Genomic DNA, 13,780 nt, shown 5'->3' on the forward strand with positions numbered 1-13,780 from the left:
GAATCCAAAAGGTTTGCTAAAATGTACTTCCCCTGATCTAATATCTCAGTCCTCCAACTAAGACTAAAATGAAGCTCTTAAGGTATAATATTTACTGTATTCCATACTCTTGCAAAAAATAGAATAGTGGAAACTGAGTAAGTTGTGTTTTGCAGTCATTCATGAAATTTTTTGTAGGATCTCAACATACTTAAATGTTAAGGTTTTCATCAGTAGTCTTTCTAAAATACAGTTTTAGATTTCTAAAATACAGTTTAGATTTAGATTGACAGAAGAGAATATATATTAATATTCATGTTTAAATAATAGAATTTGATTCTTCCCTAGAGCACAAAATACAATTCAAGGGTAAAATGTTTTGATGGTTTTTTTTTGATATATTGTCTCCTTCATGAGACCCTGTAAATGACCTCTTTGTGAGGAAGCAGTATTACTTTTTAAAATTTGGAGCAATAAAATGGTGGCTGAGTAAAAACGGTGCTAATTTTGCTTTTTAGTATTTCCTCCAGTAAAAGTGTATCTTATTTCATTTTAGGACACCTCAGTTCTTCCTCCATATATCCTGTTTGTCGTGCACCTTATCTGCTGGCTACTTCCTGCTCTGATGGAAAAGTTCGATTCTGGAGATGCAGGGTTGTCACTGAAGCATCAGCTTCTTCCATGCCACAGTGTGGCACAGGCAGTGATGTTAAATACGTATGGGAAGAGTGGCCATTACTGATTGAGGATGGACTTCCTAGCAGTAGTGCTATTAGTGTTCCAGGGAGGCCAACTGATGTCAGCTGTGCCCACACAAACAGATTAGCAGTAGCATACAAGCAGGCAGCATCTAGAGATAGCCATCTTTCTCAAGATTTTGTGATGCACGTTGGTATTTTTGAATGTGAATCTACAGGGGGTTCCTCTTGGATTTTAGAACAGACACTTAATTTAGATGAGGTAGGCACCATGTTGGACTCGGGTGTTAGTGTTGATAGTGTTGATTTAGTGACAGATAACCAAAAAGATACTTCTCTGTCTCATGGTGGGAGTATTATACCAACCACTAAACACTTGGTACACTTAGATTGGATGTCTAGGGAAGATGGTTCACATATTCTGACAGTGGGGATTGGATCAAAACTTTATATGTTTGGTCAGCTGTCTGGGAAGAGGCAAGAACAAAATGGTAATGAGATTGTAGCAATTTCCCACAGTGGCAGTCCTAAGGCTGAAACTCTTTCTGGGTTTGTTTTGCTGCGTTGTGTTGACTTGGTTTCATCTGTAGAGGGGTCACCTCCTTTTCCTGTATCCTTGTCTTGGGTGCGTGATGGCATTCTGGTAGTTGGAATGGATTGTGAAATGCATGTTTATTCCCAGTGGCAATCTTCTAAGCAGGAACTAGTTAGTACAGATTCCTACAGTGGAAGTATGCCATGCATAACTAGCTTAATGAAACAAAGCCAGTCAGCTGCCTCAGGTCTGCATCCACCAAAGAGAACCTTGACCAGATCTATGACCAGCCTTGCACAGAAACTTAGTGGGAAAAGGTCTGCCTCTGATCTGTCTATGGAAATGGAAGATTCTGGTCTTTTTGAAGCAGCTCACACATTATCTCCAACTTTACCTCAGTACCACCCATATCAGCTATTGGAACTCATGGATCTTGGTAAAGTACGCAGAGCAAAAGCCATTCTGTCCCATTTGGTGAAGTGCATTGCTGGAGAAATTGTTGCTATTAATGAGTCTGAGCCTAATCATGACAAGAGGCTCAGATCTCTGACAATCAGCGCTAGTGGAAGTACTGCAAGAGATCCCAAAATGTTCAGCAAAACAGAGACTACAGACTATATAGAAATAGACTCTGTTCCACCATTGCCTCTGTATGCTTTGCTTGCAGCAGATGATGATTCGTCTTATTCCTGTTCAGAGAAGTCCAATAATCAGAATAGTCAAAATAAAAAGGATGTGCCTAATGACAGTTACGAAAACCTCTTCCAAAATACTGTTATAAGTACAGATGACCTTGTCCCATTTGAGGCAGATGAAGACAGTTCAAAACCAACAGTCATTGATCTTTCTCAATACAGCCCAACTTACTTTGGACCAGAACATGCTCAAGTTCTTTCTCGTCACTTGCTTCATTCAAGCTTGCCAGGTCTGACTAGGATGGAGCAAATGTCATTGATGGCTTTGGCAGATACAATTGCTACTACCAGTACTGACATTGGAGAAAGCAGAGACAGAAGTCAGGGTAAGTTGTCTCTTCCAGGTTAAATGTGTTACTGTGCTTTGACAACCTTTCCTGGGATTTTTTTCCTATATTGAAATATTTTTGTGGCATGTAAGATGAGGATGCACCTTCATTTCATAGTATAAGTATTTCAAGACCTAAATCTTTGATAAAAATAAAATTTTCTTTTGCTGCCTTATAATGCCACTGTAAGTCCATCAGTCCACATACTCTAATTATTTTAAATTCACTTTTGAAGAGATGGTAATGACAAAAGTTTGTTGTACTGTGTAGAGAAATTAAGAAATCAATTGGTTTTTTTTAATATATAACATTTTTCTGTTTCTTGCATTAAACAGAATAACTTCAAAAGTTTTTGTATTTGAAATTTTCTTTTCTTGAAGTGGAGAATTATAAACTAAGCCATCGTTTACAAATTTGAAGTGTTAGTAGTCACAAAATTATATTTCTTCTGTTAATACTTACTTGGAATAATTGCTTTAAAATGTGTATAAAAATGTTTATTTCCAGGTGGAGAGACTCTTGATGAGTGTGGTTTAAAATTTTTATTGGCTGTCCGACTTCATACCTTTCTGTCAACTGCGCTTCCTCCTGTGCATCGAGCCCAGCTGCTTCACCAAGGTAAGTGATGTGTTTTCTTAGATGAGTTGAGTTTTAGTGATGTAGCAGCACTTGTGACTGGTGTGCTATTCATGTGCCTCTGCAGAATCAGTGGGGTTTTTCAAGAAAATATTGTCCAATATGAATGAATGCTAGAGCAGAAAATGTCTTATTTTGTTTTTGATAAAGGTTTCGGAACTGATGTTTTTATAACAAGTTTGTAGTTGGTGGGGGGGATGTTTCTGTTTCCCCAAATTCAATGGATTTCTAGTACCATATTGTTCGAATAACCTTCTGCTGGAATAATGTAGTAGAAAGCTGTATCTGTCTATGTAGGGGCTTGGTACATATTTGGAAAAAAATTACTACTCAGACTTTAAATATTTCTGTATTCTTACTGTAATTATACAATTAACTATTTCATATAAGGAGCTTTTTTTGTATAATTTAGCTAGCTCTCTCCTGATGTTAAAGATGACAGAACAAAATGGATTTGATTAGTCATAATCAGATCTAAAGACTGGCTGTGATTACTCCTCTAGCCATCATGGCAATTGATAGCATTTTCAGTCACATGGCTTTTCTCACCCCTCAGCTGAATCAGAAATTGGAATTTGCCGGAAGAGTATTGCAGAGTTAGCTTTCTGCTGGAGTAATTTTAGTTGAGATACTTCTGCTTCTGGTGAGCTCAGAAATTGGTGAGAGTGAGGAGTGCCTCAATTGTATGATTTTTCTGTATTTGATATGCAGTCCTAACAAATATTCTTACTTTTCTATTGTCTCCTCAGAAATACACTTAAAAATCCAAAACAAGCAGTTTGACCTTCTTCCCTTCTCCCTTTCCCATCCCCTTGTTTTCAGATTCTGTTTTTTTTTATTAATGAATGTCTTCTGATTTTTTTTTTTTTTGTTTTGTTTTGTTTTGTTTTAATGTTTATTGTATAGGCTTATCTACTAGTCATTTTGCCTGGGCATTCCATTCCGTAGCAGAGGAAGAACTCCTGAGTATGCTCCCTGCAGTGCAGAAGGGAGATCCAACATGGTCAGAGCTCAGAGCTATGGGTGTGGGATGGTGGGTTCGAAACATCCACAGCCTGAGGAAATGCATAGAGAAGGTAACTGTAGTGTTTAAAAAAAAAACACCAGTAATCAACAAAATCGTTCTGAACAGCTGTTCTCCAGTGTTTACCTTCTATTTATATAGTTTTCGGATAATGCAGTTTTTCTGAATGTTTGGTGCTGCATGTTTTTTGTATCTGTACTTTTCTGTATGGACATGAACTTCTGTATTTTAACTAGTTTTTTTTAGTACTTTTGACTTCAAATTCCAGTGTGGAGTACATTTTTTGCTCTTAGTTACTCCATCTTAAATGTAATATTGTACAGTATTCATTGTGGATGCTCCTGATACAGATGGAGCATATAATTGCTTTTTATAGCAAAACTGAGAAACAAGTTGTGGGAAAAGGTTCTTGTCAGATACCTATCAGATGTGGGAACAATTTAGATATTATAGACACATCTGTCGTGCAAACTGATTATTTTTCATGATAAACTAACCTGTTGTTTTGTTTTGGCTTAGTGGCTTTTTTGTTTGTGGCACAAATGTGGCAATAAGCCTAACCTCATTAACACTTGTTTTAAGCTCTTGGAAAAACCAAGTGTGTTGAGCTAGAAAATGACATGCACAAGAGACTTTGACTACAAAGCAAGAAGTGGTAAAATGCATATCTCTACTTTTACTTTTAAATCTTCAGTAATTAATCATCACTTTATGAAACTTAACTGCCTTGCATAAAAAAAATCTAGATATTCTGGACTTGAGTTTAAGGCTATCTTACATGGGACTTGGACTATTCTTGCTGCCACTTACCCTTTTTCCTTTCCAGCCTCCAAAAGTAATCACTGGTCCCAGCCCATTTTTCAGGACTCAATCTGTCCTTTAATTACCAGAGCAACTAGTAAATTAATTTTCCTATGATTTTAGAAACTGATTTCAGATATAGGGATTCCCACTTGATCTGCAAAAAAGCTTCAAGAACTGAGGAGCATGAGCTAAGTGATATCAAATGAGCTGTTGTATGTTGACATGTTCTTACAACAGACTCATAATGACAGGAAGGATACTGTATTAAAGAGAACTTCAGAGCACTATGGGGTATGGGATGCCAGAAGCAGCAAGAATCTCATTTAAGATGAATTCAAATTGTGGCTGTGTTTTTGCTTTTGAACTGTCTTCTCAGGTGGCTAAAGCAGCTTTCCAGCGGAACAACGATCCACTTGATGCTGCCATTTTTTACCTTGCGATGAAGAAGAAGGCTGTTATCTGGGGGTTATACAGGTATTCAGACTCTTACATGGAGTTTCACACTGTCTGGTATAACTTTGGAGGAAAAAGTTGAATGTAGTGGTAATACAAAGGAAGCACAAATCTTACCATTGGAAGCTGAAATTTGATTTCTAAACTAGTCATTACATTAAATCAGTAGTTTCTAACCTCCTTTTATTTACTGAAGGAATTTAGTTGCTGTTTCTGAAGGTAGATGCTGCAAGTTTAGTCTTAAGTCTCCTGTAATTTCAATTACTGCTTAATTCTGGTTAATTAATTTTGAGGACTAGCAGTGTAGTCTATGAAACGTCATGCCTATCTTTTACATACATTTTTGTAGTTAAAAATTTTACCTTAACTTTAGGGGACTGGCATCTTTCTAACTGATGTTTCAATATACAGTGCTCAGTGTTGCAAACCTTCTGAAAACTAATTTGCATTGTCACTTAAAATGAGATTTTCTGTATTTGTATCAGGTTATTGAAAATACTGTTAGGTTTTGTATTTACTGAAGCTTCTGCTGTTTTTAAATACATAGCCTTCTCAACTCCCAGTGTGGTGAGAGACTGCATTTCCTAATGTAAAGATCTGTGTAAGATTATACTAAAACTTGCAGAAATGAAGAACCATAGTGCAACTAATAAAAAGTAAAATGTTTTTATCAATTATGTTCAATACGTAGGTCCCAGAAAGATACTAAAATGACACAATTTTTTGGAAACAACTTTACTGAGGACAGATGGCGTAAAGCAGCATTAAAGAATGCTTTTTCTTTGCTTGGCAAACAGCGTTTTGAACATTCTGCAGCATTTTTCTTGTTGGCAGGACACTTAAGAGATGCAGTGGAGGTAATAAAATTTTTCATGTTTAAGACTGTTACATTATCCAAAATGTATGAATATGCTGAATGCAGTTTGCATTTTCTTTAGTATGACACCTGAAGCTTCTTATGCTTTCAATTTGTGCTCTTCTTTTACACTCCAAATGAATGACGAATACAAAACTTCCATCTTTACATTTTGATTACTTTTTAGCTGTCATATGACTGATACTGAAAAGTGACATCGGTAATTTCTCTGCTCTAATACTTAAGGGGCCTACCTATCATTAGCTTCCTTTCAGATTGTCTACCCAGTCCTATAGGAAGAGAGTGTAGATCTTCATTAGGAAGTTTCAGACATGGTGTTTTGGCAGTGATGTGGATTAGTTCCTAGAATCCCTTTACAAAAAACAAAGCAAGCAAAAATAATTTTCTGATTCTGTTTGAATTGCAAAATTGTGAGGAAATTAGTCTCTGTGATAATGAAGGATTTGTTCTGTAAAGCTTTGTAGCTAGAACAATCAGAATCCAGAGGTAAGAGGTGGCATGTGGACATGGGCAATGATCTATTGAAGCTGGTTGATTTCAAAGGTCTATTGTCATGCCATACTTATACTGAAGAAATACAAATCTGATCTTGCATATAATACTTAGCTACACCTGTTCTGCTTAATTACTGCTCACTTTTTATGGAGTTGATAGACCTACTTATTTTAATCTGAGCAGCTTTATGTCACTTTCTGCCCTGTAATCATTTTAAACTGAGGAGAAACATTTCTCATTTATCATTTAAATATGCTTATTTTTAATTAGGTCTGCCTTGAAAAGCTGCATGACATTCAGTTGGCTCTTGTAATATCAAGACTTTATGAATCGGAGTTCGAAGTGTCTAGTACTTACAAATCTGTACTACAGAAGAGAGTTTTGGGAAGTGTGTCTACTGGAAAAGAGAGCTCAGGAAACATACACTGCGACCCTTTCTTGCGAAGTATGGCATACTGGATTTTGGAAGATTATAGCAAGGCTCTTGACACTTTGATTAAACATTCTGTTGAAGATGAAGGTAAGAATATAAGTATTTGGCCTGTTGAGTTGGTTTTAACTATTTATTGATTTAAGCCACAGTATCTTAAAGTCATCTGAGCAAAACCACACAGTTCCTTACCACTGTTAGTAACTAGCTTGCTGTAGCAATGCATGTGGACTTTAATAGCCAACATGGTGATTGTATTGCTATTATCTGTATCCCATGAATGCATACTTAGTCCTTTAAGCATGTTAATGCTTAAAGGATGATGGAATGACCTGGCAGTAATGCAGCTTTTTTTTCAGAAGCAGTCTAAATATGAAAAGATAAATTAAGTTCTTGAATTAATTTGACTCCATCACTGTCTAGGACAAAGCTTCTGATTGCCCACTTACATAGGAGAGTCTGGAAAACAGGGTGTTTTGTAGCTTTTAGTCCTTGGTAAGAGCTGACTCCAATAATAGACTACCAAAGAAACCTTTTGATACCTAAAATGGTATAAGGATGTGCTGCCTGAAACAGTACGTAAGTCTCCTAGAACAATTAATTTCTATGTTCAATTGCTGGCTTTATAGGCCTTCTAATAATTGTATTATTTCCTAAAGGTAGTGTTTTCATTGAAGTTAAATGCTTTAGGTCCTTGGTAGTTAGCTGGTTCCAGTCCTGGGTACTGAGGACAACTGGAAGGGAATAAATAAAGGCTCAGATACTTAGAATTGGGTAACTAATTTTTGAAACTAATTTCAGTAGAAGTTACAAGCCTCAGGATGATTTTGAGCAAATGTGGAGTATGGTGTTTGGTTGTTTCTATCTTGGTCCCATCTTTCTATGCAAAATAATTTTGAAGTGTTGCTAATTCTTCTGTGATCAGTTCATGGCTTGTTTGTCATGTCTTGCCTTATTTTCTTACCTAGAATGTGCTTTTTCTTGTACCTCTCTCTGTCAACTGTCACCAGTTGTGCTATAACTCCTGACAGAGAAGGGAGTAAGGGTTTATTTCAGCCTGAGCCCTTTGAAAGCTTTGTGAATCATCCTGTGCTGATGTTCATATCTGTTCAAGGTTTTTCTTCTTGTGGACATGAAAATGAAATGAATAGGTTGCACTGCTGTGTAATTCATTTATTTATATGTAATACTGTTACCATTGTGTATAAATCTTATGGATTTCCTGGGTTTATTGTAAGTTGGCATTTCTTTTAAGCTGCAGACAAAATTAAAAATACTAATCCATTTTTTTAAAAGAGACTTTAAGTAAAAATCTCTAAGATATAGCATCTTATTCTCATTTAGAGAATGGAGACTTCAGAAATCTAAAATTAACAGAAAAGTGGTCTTGTTTGACTTCAGTAAAACTGGCCTCACTACAGGGAAAGGAAATGGTAGCTTTTTCAATTTAAAAAATCATGCCTGCTGCCTCACTCTGCTTGTTTTTGGTAGGTTTGGCAGTGTCCTTCCCACTGAGATATTCAAATGATAAAGGTGCAGACGAGGGTGCAGTGAAGTAAACAGCAGAATGAATGTATGAAGTAGACACTAGGATTGATAGTAAGACCTAAAAGCCTTCTGATGAACTTTGCATCAGATCAGCTGTATTATACAGGGTGGTACATTTTCCTCATGCTGCCATATCTTTTCAGATGGAGATGGTTCATCAAGTTGCAACCCTGCAGTGTTTAACTTCTATAACTACCTAAGAACGCATCCTCTCTTGCTGAGACGTCATTTTGGCTCTTCTGATACATCTTCCACACACATTTGCCTAACAGTAGAAAATGGGTTAGCTGACAAAATCAACCTAGGTGAAAGACGGCTATTTTTCACCACTGCATATGCTCATCTAAAAGCTGGTTGTCCTATGTTGGCCTTAGAAGTGTTATCAAAGATGCCTAAAGTTGTCAAGGGGTCAAAGTCATTCTGTAAATCCCCTAGTTTAGTGGATACTGGTAAAGATTTCTCACCATATTCTCCAGTTAACGAATTTGAAACAAAAGATCAAGCTTCCAGTATTGATTGGTCACAGCCAGTATTCAATGGCCTAGGTTCATCATCAGATTGTTCATCAGGAAAACATTCAAGTTCCACTCTTTCCTTTGATTGGAGCCAGCCAAGTGCTCTATTCCAAGATGAACAATTGCAACTACAATCAGACAGTGATGAAAATGATGAGAGTGAAGATTCTTCCCTGGTAATGAAAGAGCTAAAACCTCTGAAGAAAACTGAAAAATTACATGAAACGAGTTCTAGCTACACAGAATCTTTTAGTGTAGTTGATGACAAGGATATTCTTAGTCCATCAGAAGATATCATTTCAGCCCAGCTGAAGTTTAGAGCATGCCTGAAAATCCTTACTGTGGAGCTTCGTACGCTGTCCACTGGCTATGAAGTAGATGGTGGAAAGCTGCGGTATCAGCTTTACCAGTGGCTTGAGAGGGAAGTGGTAGCTCTTCAGAAGACCTGTGATTATGGTGTTGAAGTAGAAGAGATACAGTCAGGAGTTAGAGGGATGTCAGAGGAAGCTACATTACATGAAAACACTGAAGACTTAGCTGACCAGGAAAAAGCTATGCTACAGAAAGAAGACTTTCAGAAAAGACGTCAATGGCTTCTGAAATACCAGTCTCTTCTCCGAATGTTCCTTAGTTACTGTATACTTCATGGCTCACATGGTGGAGGCTTGGCATCTGTCAGAATGGAATTAATTCTGCTGTTGCAGGAGTCTCAACAGGTATGTTGGGGAGCTTCAGTTATATTTTCTCTGCTTCAGGTTTGTAGATTTATTTTAAATGCTTTGTTATATTTTTGAAATTTTCCTATCATAGCGCATACCTGTTCTTTTTAATAAATCTAAATCTGTTTTTAAAGTGGTTTTTTGTACAATGTTTATTTTTTGTTGTTGTTTTTTATAATCCTTTTTCCTCTTTCAAAAGCAAGAGCTCTTATGTTCCCTTAGAGAATACGTTTCTTAAAGCTATTGCTTTATGTATTTCTTGCTTGTTTTTAGGAGCAGTCAGTACAGATACCTTCCAGCCCTGCACCAGAGCAAAGCTCCATACCTCTCCTATTTGCTTGCACAGCTAGTGCCAAAACAGTGGTGGCTAATCCATTGCTGCATCTTGGCAACTTAACTCATGACATATTACATGCTATAATAAACCTTGATTCTCCACCTCATCCAGACACTCAGAACAGCAAGGTAAGTATTTTTTTTTAGTTTTTTTGTTGTTGCTATAATTTCAATTGATGTCAGTTTGCTGAAATCACAAATTTTTTTTTGAAAGCATTAAAGCTTTGTGCTGTTTTATTATCTGTGAGAAATAATAAAACCACAAAACAAAGATTTTCTGTAGTACTTACCTTGAGATGGAAGAAATGTCCACTGATCATTACTCATTATTGAGGTGTTGAAGATGCTCAGCAAGCTGTTGTAGATTGACCTCTCTCAGAACTGGATATTTGTCCAAGAGGACATTATTATGGAAAACGTTGTACTACATCATCAGCATCATATTTGTCTTTGCGACAGTGGGTTCATTACTTCTGTTATGTTGATGGAAGATGTTGCATTTCATTTTTAGACCTAAATGAAATGAAATTTTGAAGTATAAAAACTGATTTTCATAAAAGTTCAATAACCCCAGACTTTTTATTTGGAATGGTATGTGCTTGTACAGTTTTAAAAAAAAATTGTTTCTGTAAGATTTCACCTATTTTAACCTTTGACTGGAAATAAAACTTAGTCTTTCCTGAAGTTTTGTAGGTGTTAGGTCCCAAATCATGGGTGCTTTTACTAAGGACTTCTAGAGAGCACTAAAAAGACAGTTTAGTTCCTAGTTAGCTTTGCTTTAGAGGGAACAAACAAATAAATATAATAAACTGTTTTTGTTTTAATAGAACCTTTTTGATTAACAGATTCCCTAGCTATTTACCTTAGTGTGTTTTGTGATACATTAAGAAAAAAGTAAACTGTGTTGAAAGTACTGATCAGTATGATACTGAGTAAATTGAGTGTGTGTCCAAGAGATGCTCAAGAGTTGGTCAAAAACTGAGCTGCATTGTAGTTTTCATTCTGAAATAAAGTCTTTGTATTCTGAGCCAGCAAATTTCCACTTTTTTAGGGTGTAATTACATAGGTTGTATATGGACTTAATATGTTGCTGTTTGATAATTGAAAACATTTCAGATAGAGCTGATCTGTGATTTTGTTGGTGGGGCGAGTGAATTTTTCCCCATCCTTTTCATGGCGAAGTGAACTGATTTATCTGACACAAATTCTGAAGTGAAAGGTGCCTTTGTGAGTGCATAAGTACGTACATCTGTCATGCCCAGTGCTTGTTACACATTGGTATGCAGAGTGAAAGGCTTTGATGTTAACCACAGCTTACTTTGGGTGTAATAAGTTCTGTAAAACTTTGTCTTACAGATATACGTAATGCATACCTTAGCAGCGTCGCTCTCTGCTTGCATCTACCAATGTCTCTGTGATGGCCACAGCTACAGGTAAAGTCTATGAAAAGTGATTTTTTTAGACAACTGTCTCATTGCAGTTGTGATAATGAATAGGGCACCAGAAGACAATGATCACACTTGCCCACATCTAGAAAGTGCTATCACTTGAATAGTTGTAAATGTAGGTTTTTAAACTAAATATAATTTCCAACTTCTCTGTTTCACAGCTCATTTCAAGCAAATCAGTTCACTGGGACAGTGTACCAGACAGTCCTGTTAACTCAGCGTCATTCTTTAAGAACAGCAAGCTTGGAGGAAACCGTGACTCCCAACACATCACCTGCTCAGTGGCCAGGTATCTGGACTTGATTTCTTTCTATCCTCCTAAGGAAAACTGGGTTATCTGGATCCACTGTAAGTGCACCCGGCTATGACTTTCTAATAGTATTTGTAACAGCTGTGTTGAGTTCTTTGATTAAAATGTTGTATTTTTTTTTCAGAACATCTAATTTAGTGCTTCTGATTATTCACTAAGTCAAGATGGTTTATATTGCTTCCTTTAATAAAAAATGTTAGTGCTGGATCTAGTAAAGAGAGAGCAACTAAACAGGAGGTAGGATCAAGTCATGTCCTGTGCTCTACTTGCTCCCCCTGGAGCACCAGTATTATACTTCCTGACTCCTAAGAAGGACTGGGAATGCTGTCTTAAGTTGTGCTTTAAGAATGATTTTACCTTATGGGCAATTTTGAACTAACTTAATACTATTAAAAGTGAGACATTTATAATAAATCATGGTTTTCTGTAGCTGTGAAATTGATGTCAGATTTCAGATAATACTTAGAGTGTGCTGTGATTTATGCTGGTGAAACTACATTAGGGAGCTACATTAGAGGGAGTGTTACCAATGTTATGCATCTAAGTATTAGCTTCAGTTTACAGCACTAACTTTAATGTAAGCATAGCCAAGAAATGTGCTTAATTATTATAAGAATTGTTTTTTAAATCAGAAAGCTTCACTTTAAAAATCTTCATGGAGAGCCTGAAGCACTCTTTGTATTTGATGCTATGCCATTTTTTTTTTCTGCCAAACATTGTCACTGAACCTAGGGATTGTATCAAGAAACTAGCTTGTCACCTGTTTTCTTACTTAATTAATTGCAGGGTTAAATTTCTGATGAGTCGCACAAGAAATTGTTAGCAGTTGTTCTTATGAGTAACATCACCTTGAACTGACTTTTTCTATTTTTTAATATATTCACATGCTATATGTGCAAATTGTAGAGCATGACAATTTGCAGAATTCTTTGGCCAGGACTATGAGCATTTTCACTTGTGTGCACAAAGGGTCACAGTTGAAGCCACATCTGAAATCACACCCTTTTGTGGGAGCATAAAAACAGTGCAAGATATTTGGTACTGGGGTGAAAGAACACCTGCCAGACAGTGTGTAATGCAAGTTGATGCTCATGGTTTTTGATTGGTTTTTACCATCGTAAAGTGAGAAGATTCAGCTTCAACTTTCAAGATTATAATGTAATTATAACAATTGAAAAGGTGTTATACATTTCTCTAACCATTAGTCCAAACCAGTAAGCTAAAATCTAATTGGTAAAAATTAAGACCTTGCCTCTTTCCCCTGAAGTTTTCAGCTTAGCTTTCAATGCTTAGAATTTGGAATTTTTCTGCTGTAAAAATTAGTAAGTAACATTGGTTGCCAAACAAAATAAATCTGGGGTATGTTCACACACATATGTGCTTTCTCAAAGAATTTGTTTATTTTACATAAACAGGAATGACGGCTCTAATACGTCTCTTGAATTCTGCTGGTGAGGAAGCCCAGCCGGGTCTCACAGTTCTACTTTGTGAAATTCTAACTGCAGTCTATCTCAGCCTGTTCATCCATGGCCTTGCAACACATTCTAGCAATGAGCTGTATAGAATTATGGCTCACCCACTTAACAATAAAATGTGGTCTGCTATCTTTGGAGGAGGAGCTCATACACCCAGCAGAGGACAGCAGCAATTAAAGACAAAAACTGGTCAGTTCTCTTTTTTTATGTGTATTTGTCTTTGGGATTTTTAAAGAAAATTATTTTACTGCTAAAAGCTTAATTACTTTAAGTAGTTTGTGTTCAATGAGAATTCGGTATGGTTTTGGTTTTGCGTAGAAAAACAAATATCTGAAATTATTGGTATAGATACTCTGTAGAAGAGAACAGTGAAGCAGAAGTGAATGCTACTGAAATAAGGTTTCCAAGTAGCACAATTGCTCTACTATAAGGAAGTTAAGTTGATCTTAGAGTTTCCAATACTATTACTGCCTA

General features: G+C 36.5%; 1 protein-coding gene across 5 annotated transcripts in view; it reads left to right on the plus strand.

The window, feature by feature from the left end:
* Positions 1–13,780, plus strand: part of DMXL1 (Dmx like 1) — a 76,681-nt gene that overhangs the window by 36,057 nt on the left and 26,844 nt on the right. For all 5 annotated transcript variants that reach the window (XM_056513516.1, XM_056513511.1, XM_056513512.1 and 2 more), the window contains 11 exons: positions 536–2,233; positions 2,744–2,854; positions 3,779–3,948; positions 5,077–5,174; positions 5,845–6,010; positions 6,796–7,045; positions 8,647–9,734; positions 10,011–10,202; positions 11,430–11,506; positions 11,683–11,810; positions 13,247–13,495. In XM_056513516.1, the coding sequence (XP_056369491.1) occupies positions 536–2,233; positions 2,744–2,854; positions 3,779–3,948; positions 5,077–5,174; positions 5,845–6,010; positions 6,796–7,045; positions 8,647–9,734; positions 10,011–10,202; positions 11,430–11,506; positions 11,683–11,810; positions 13,247–13,495 (4,227 nt within the window). The remainder of the gene's footprint in view (positions 1–535; positions 2,234–2,743; positions 2,855–3,778; positions 3,949–5,076; positions 5,175–5,844; positions 6,011–6,795; positions 7,046–8,646; positions 9,735–10,010; positions 10,203–11,429; positions 11,507–11,682; positions 11,811–13,246; positions 13,496–13,780) is intronic.

This window comes from Oenanthe melanoleuca, chromosome Z, assembly GCF_029582105.1.
Source record: "Oenanthe melanoleuca isolate GR-GAL-2019-014 chromosome Z, OMel1.0, whole genome shotgun sequence".
Classification (NCBI taxonomy): domain Eukaryota; kingdom Metazoa; phylum Chordata; class Aves; order Passeriformes; family Muscicapidae; genus Oenanthe; species Oenanthe melanoleuca.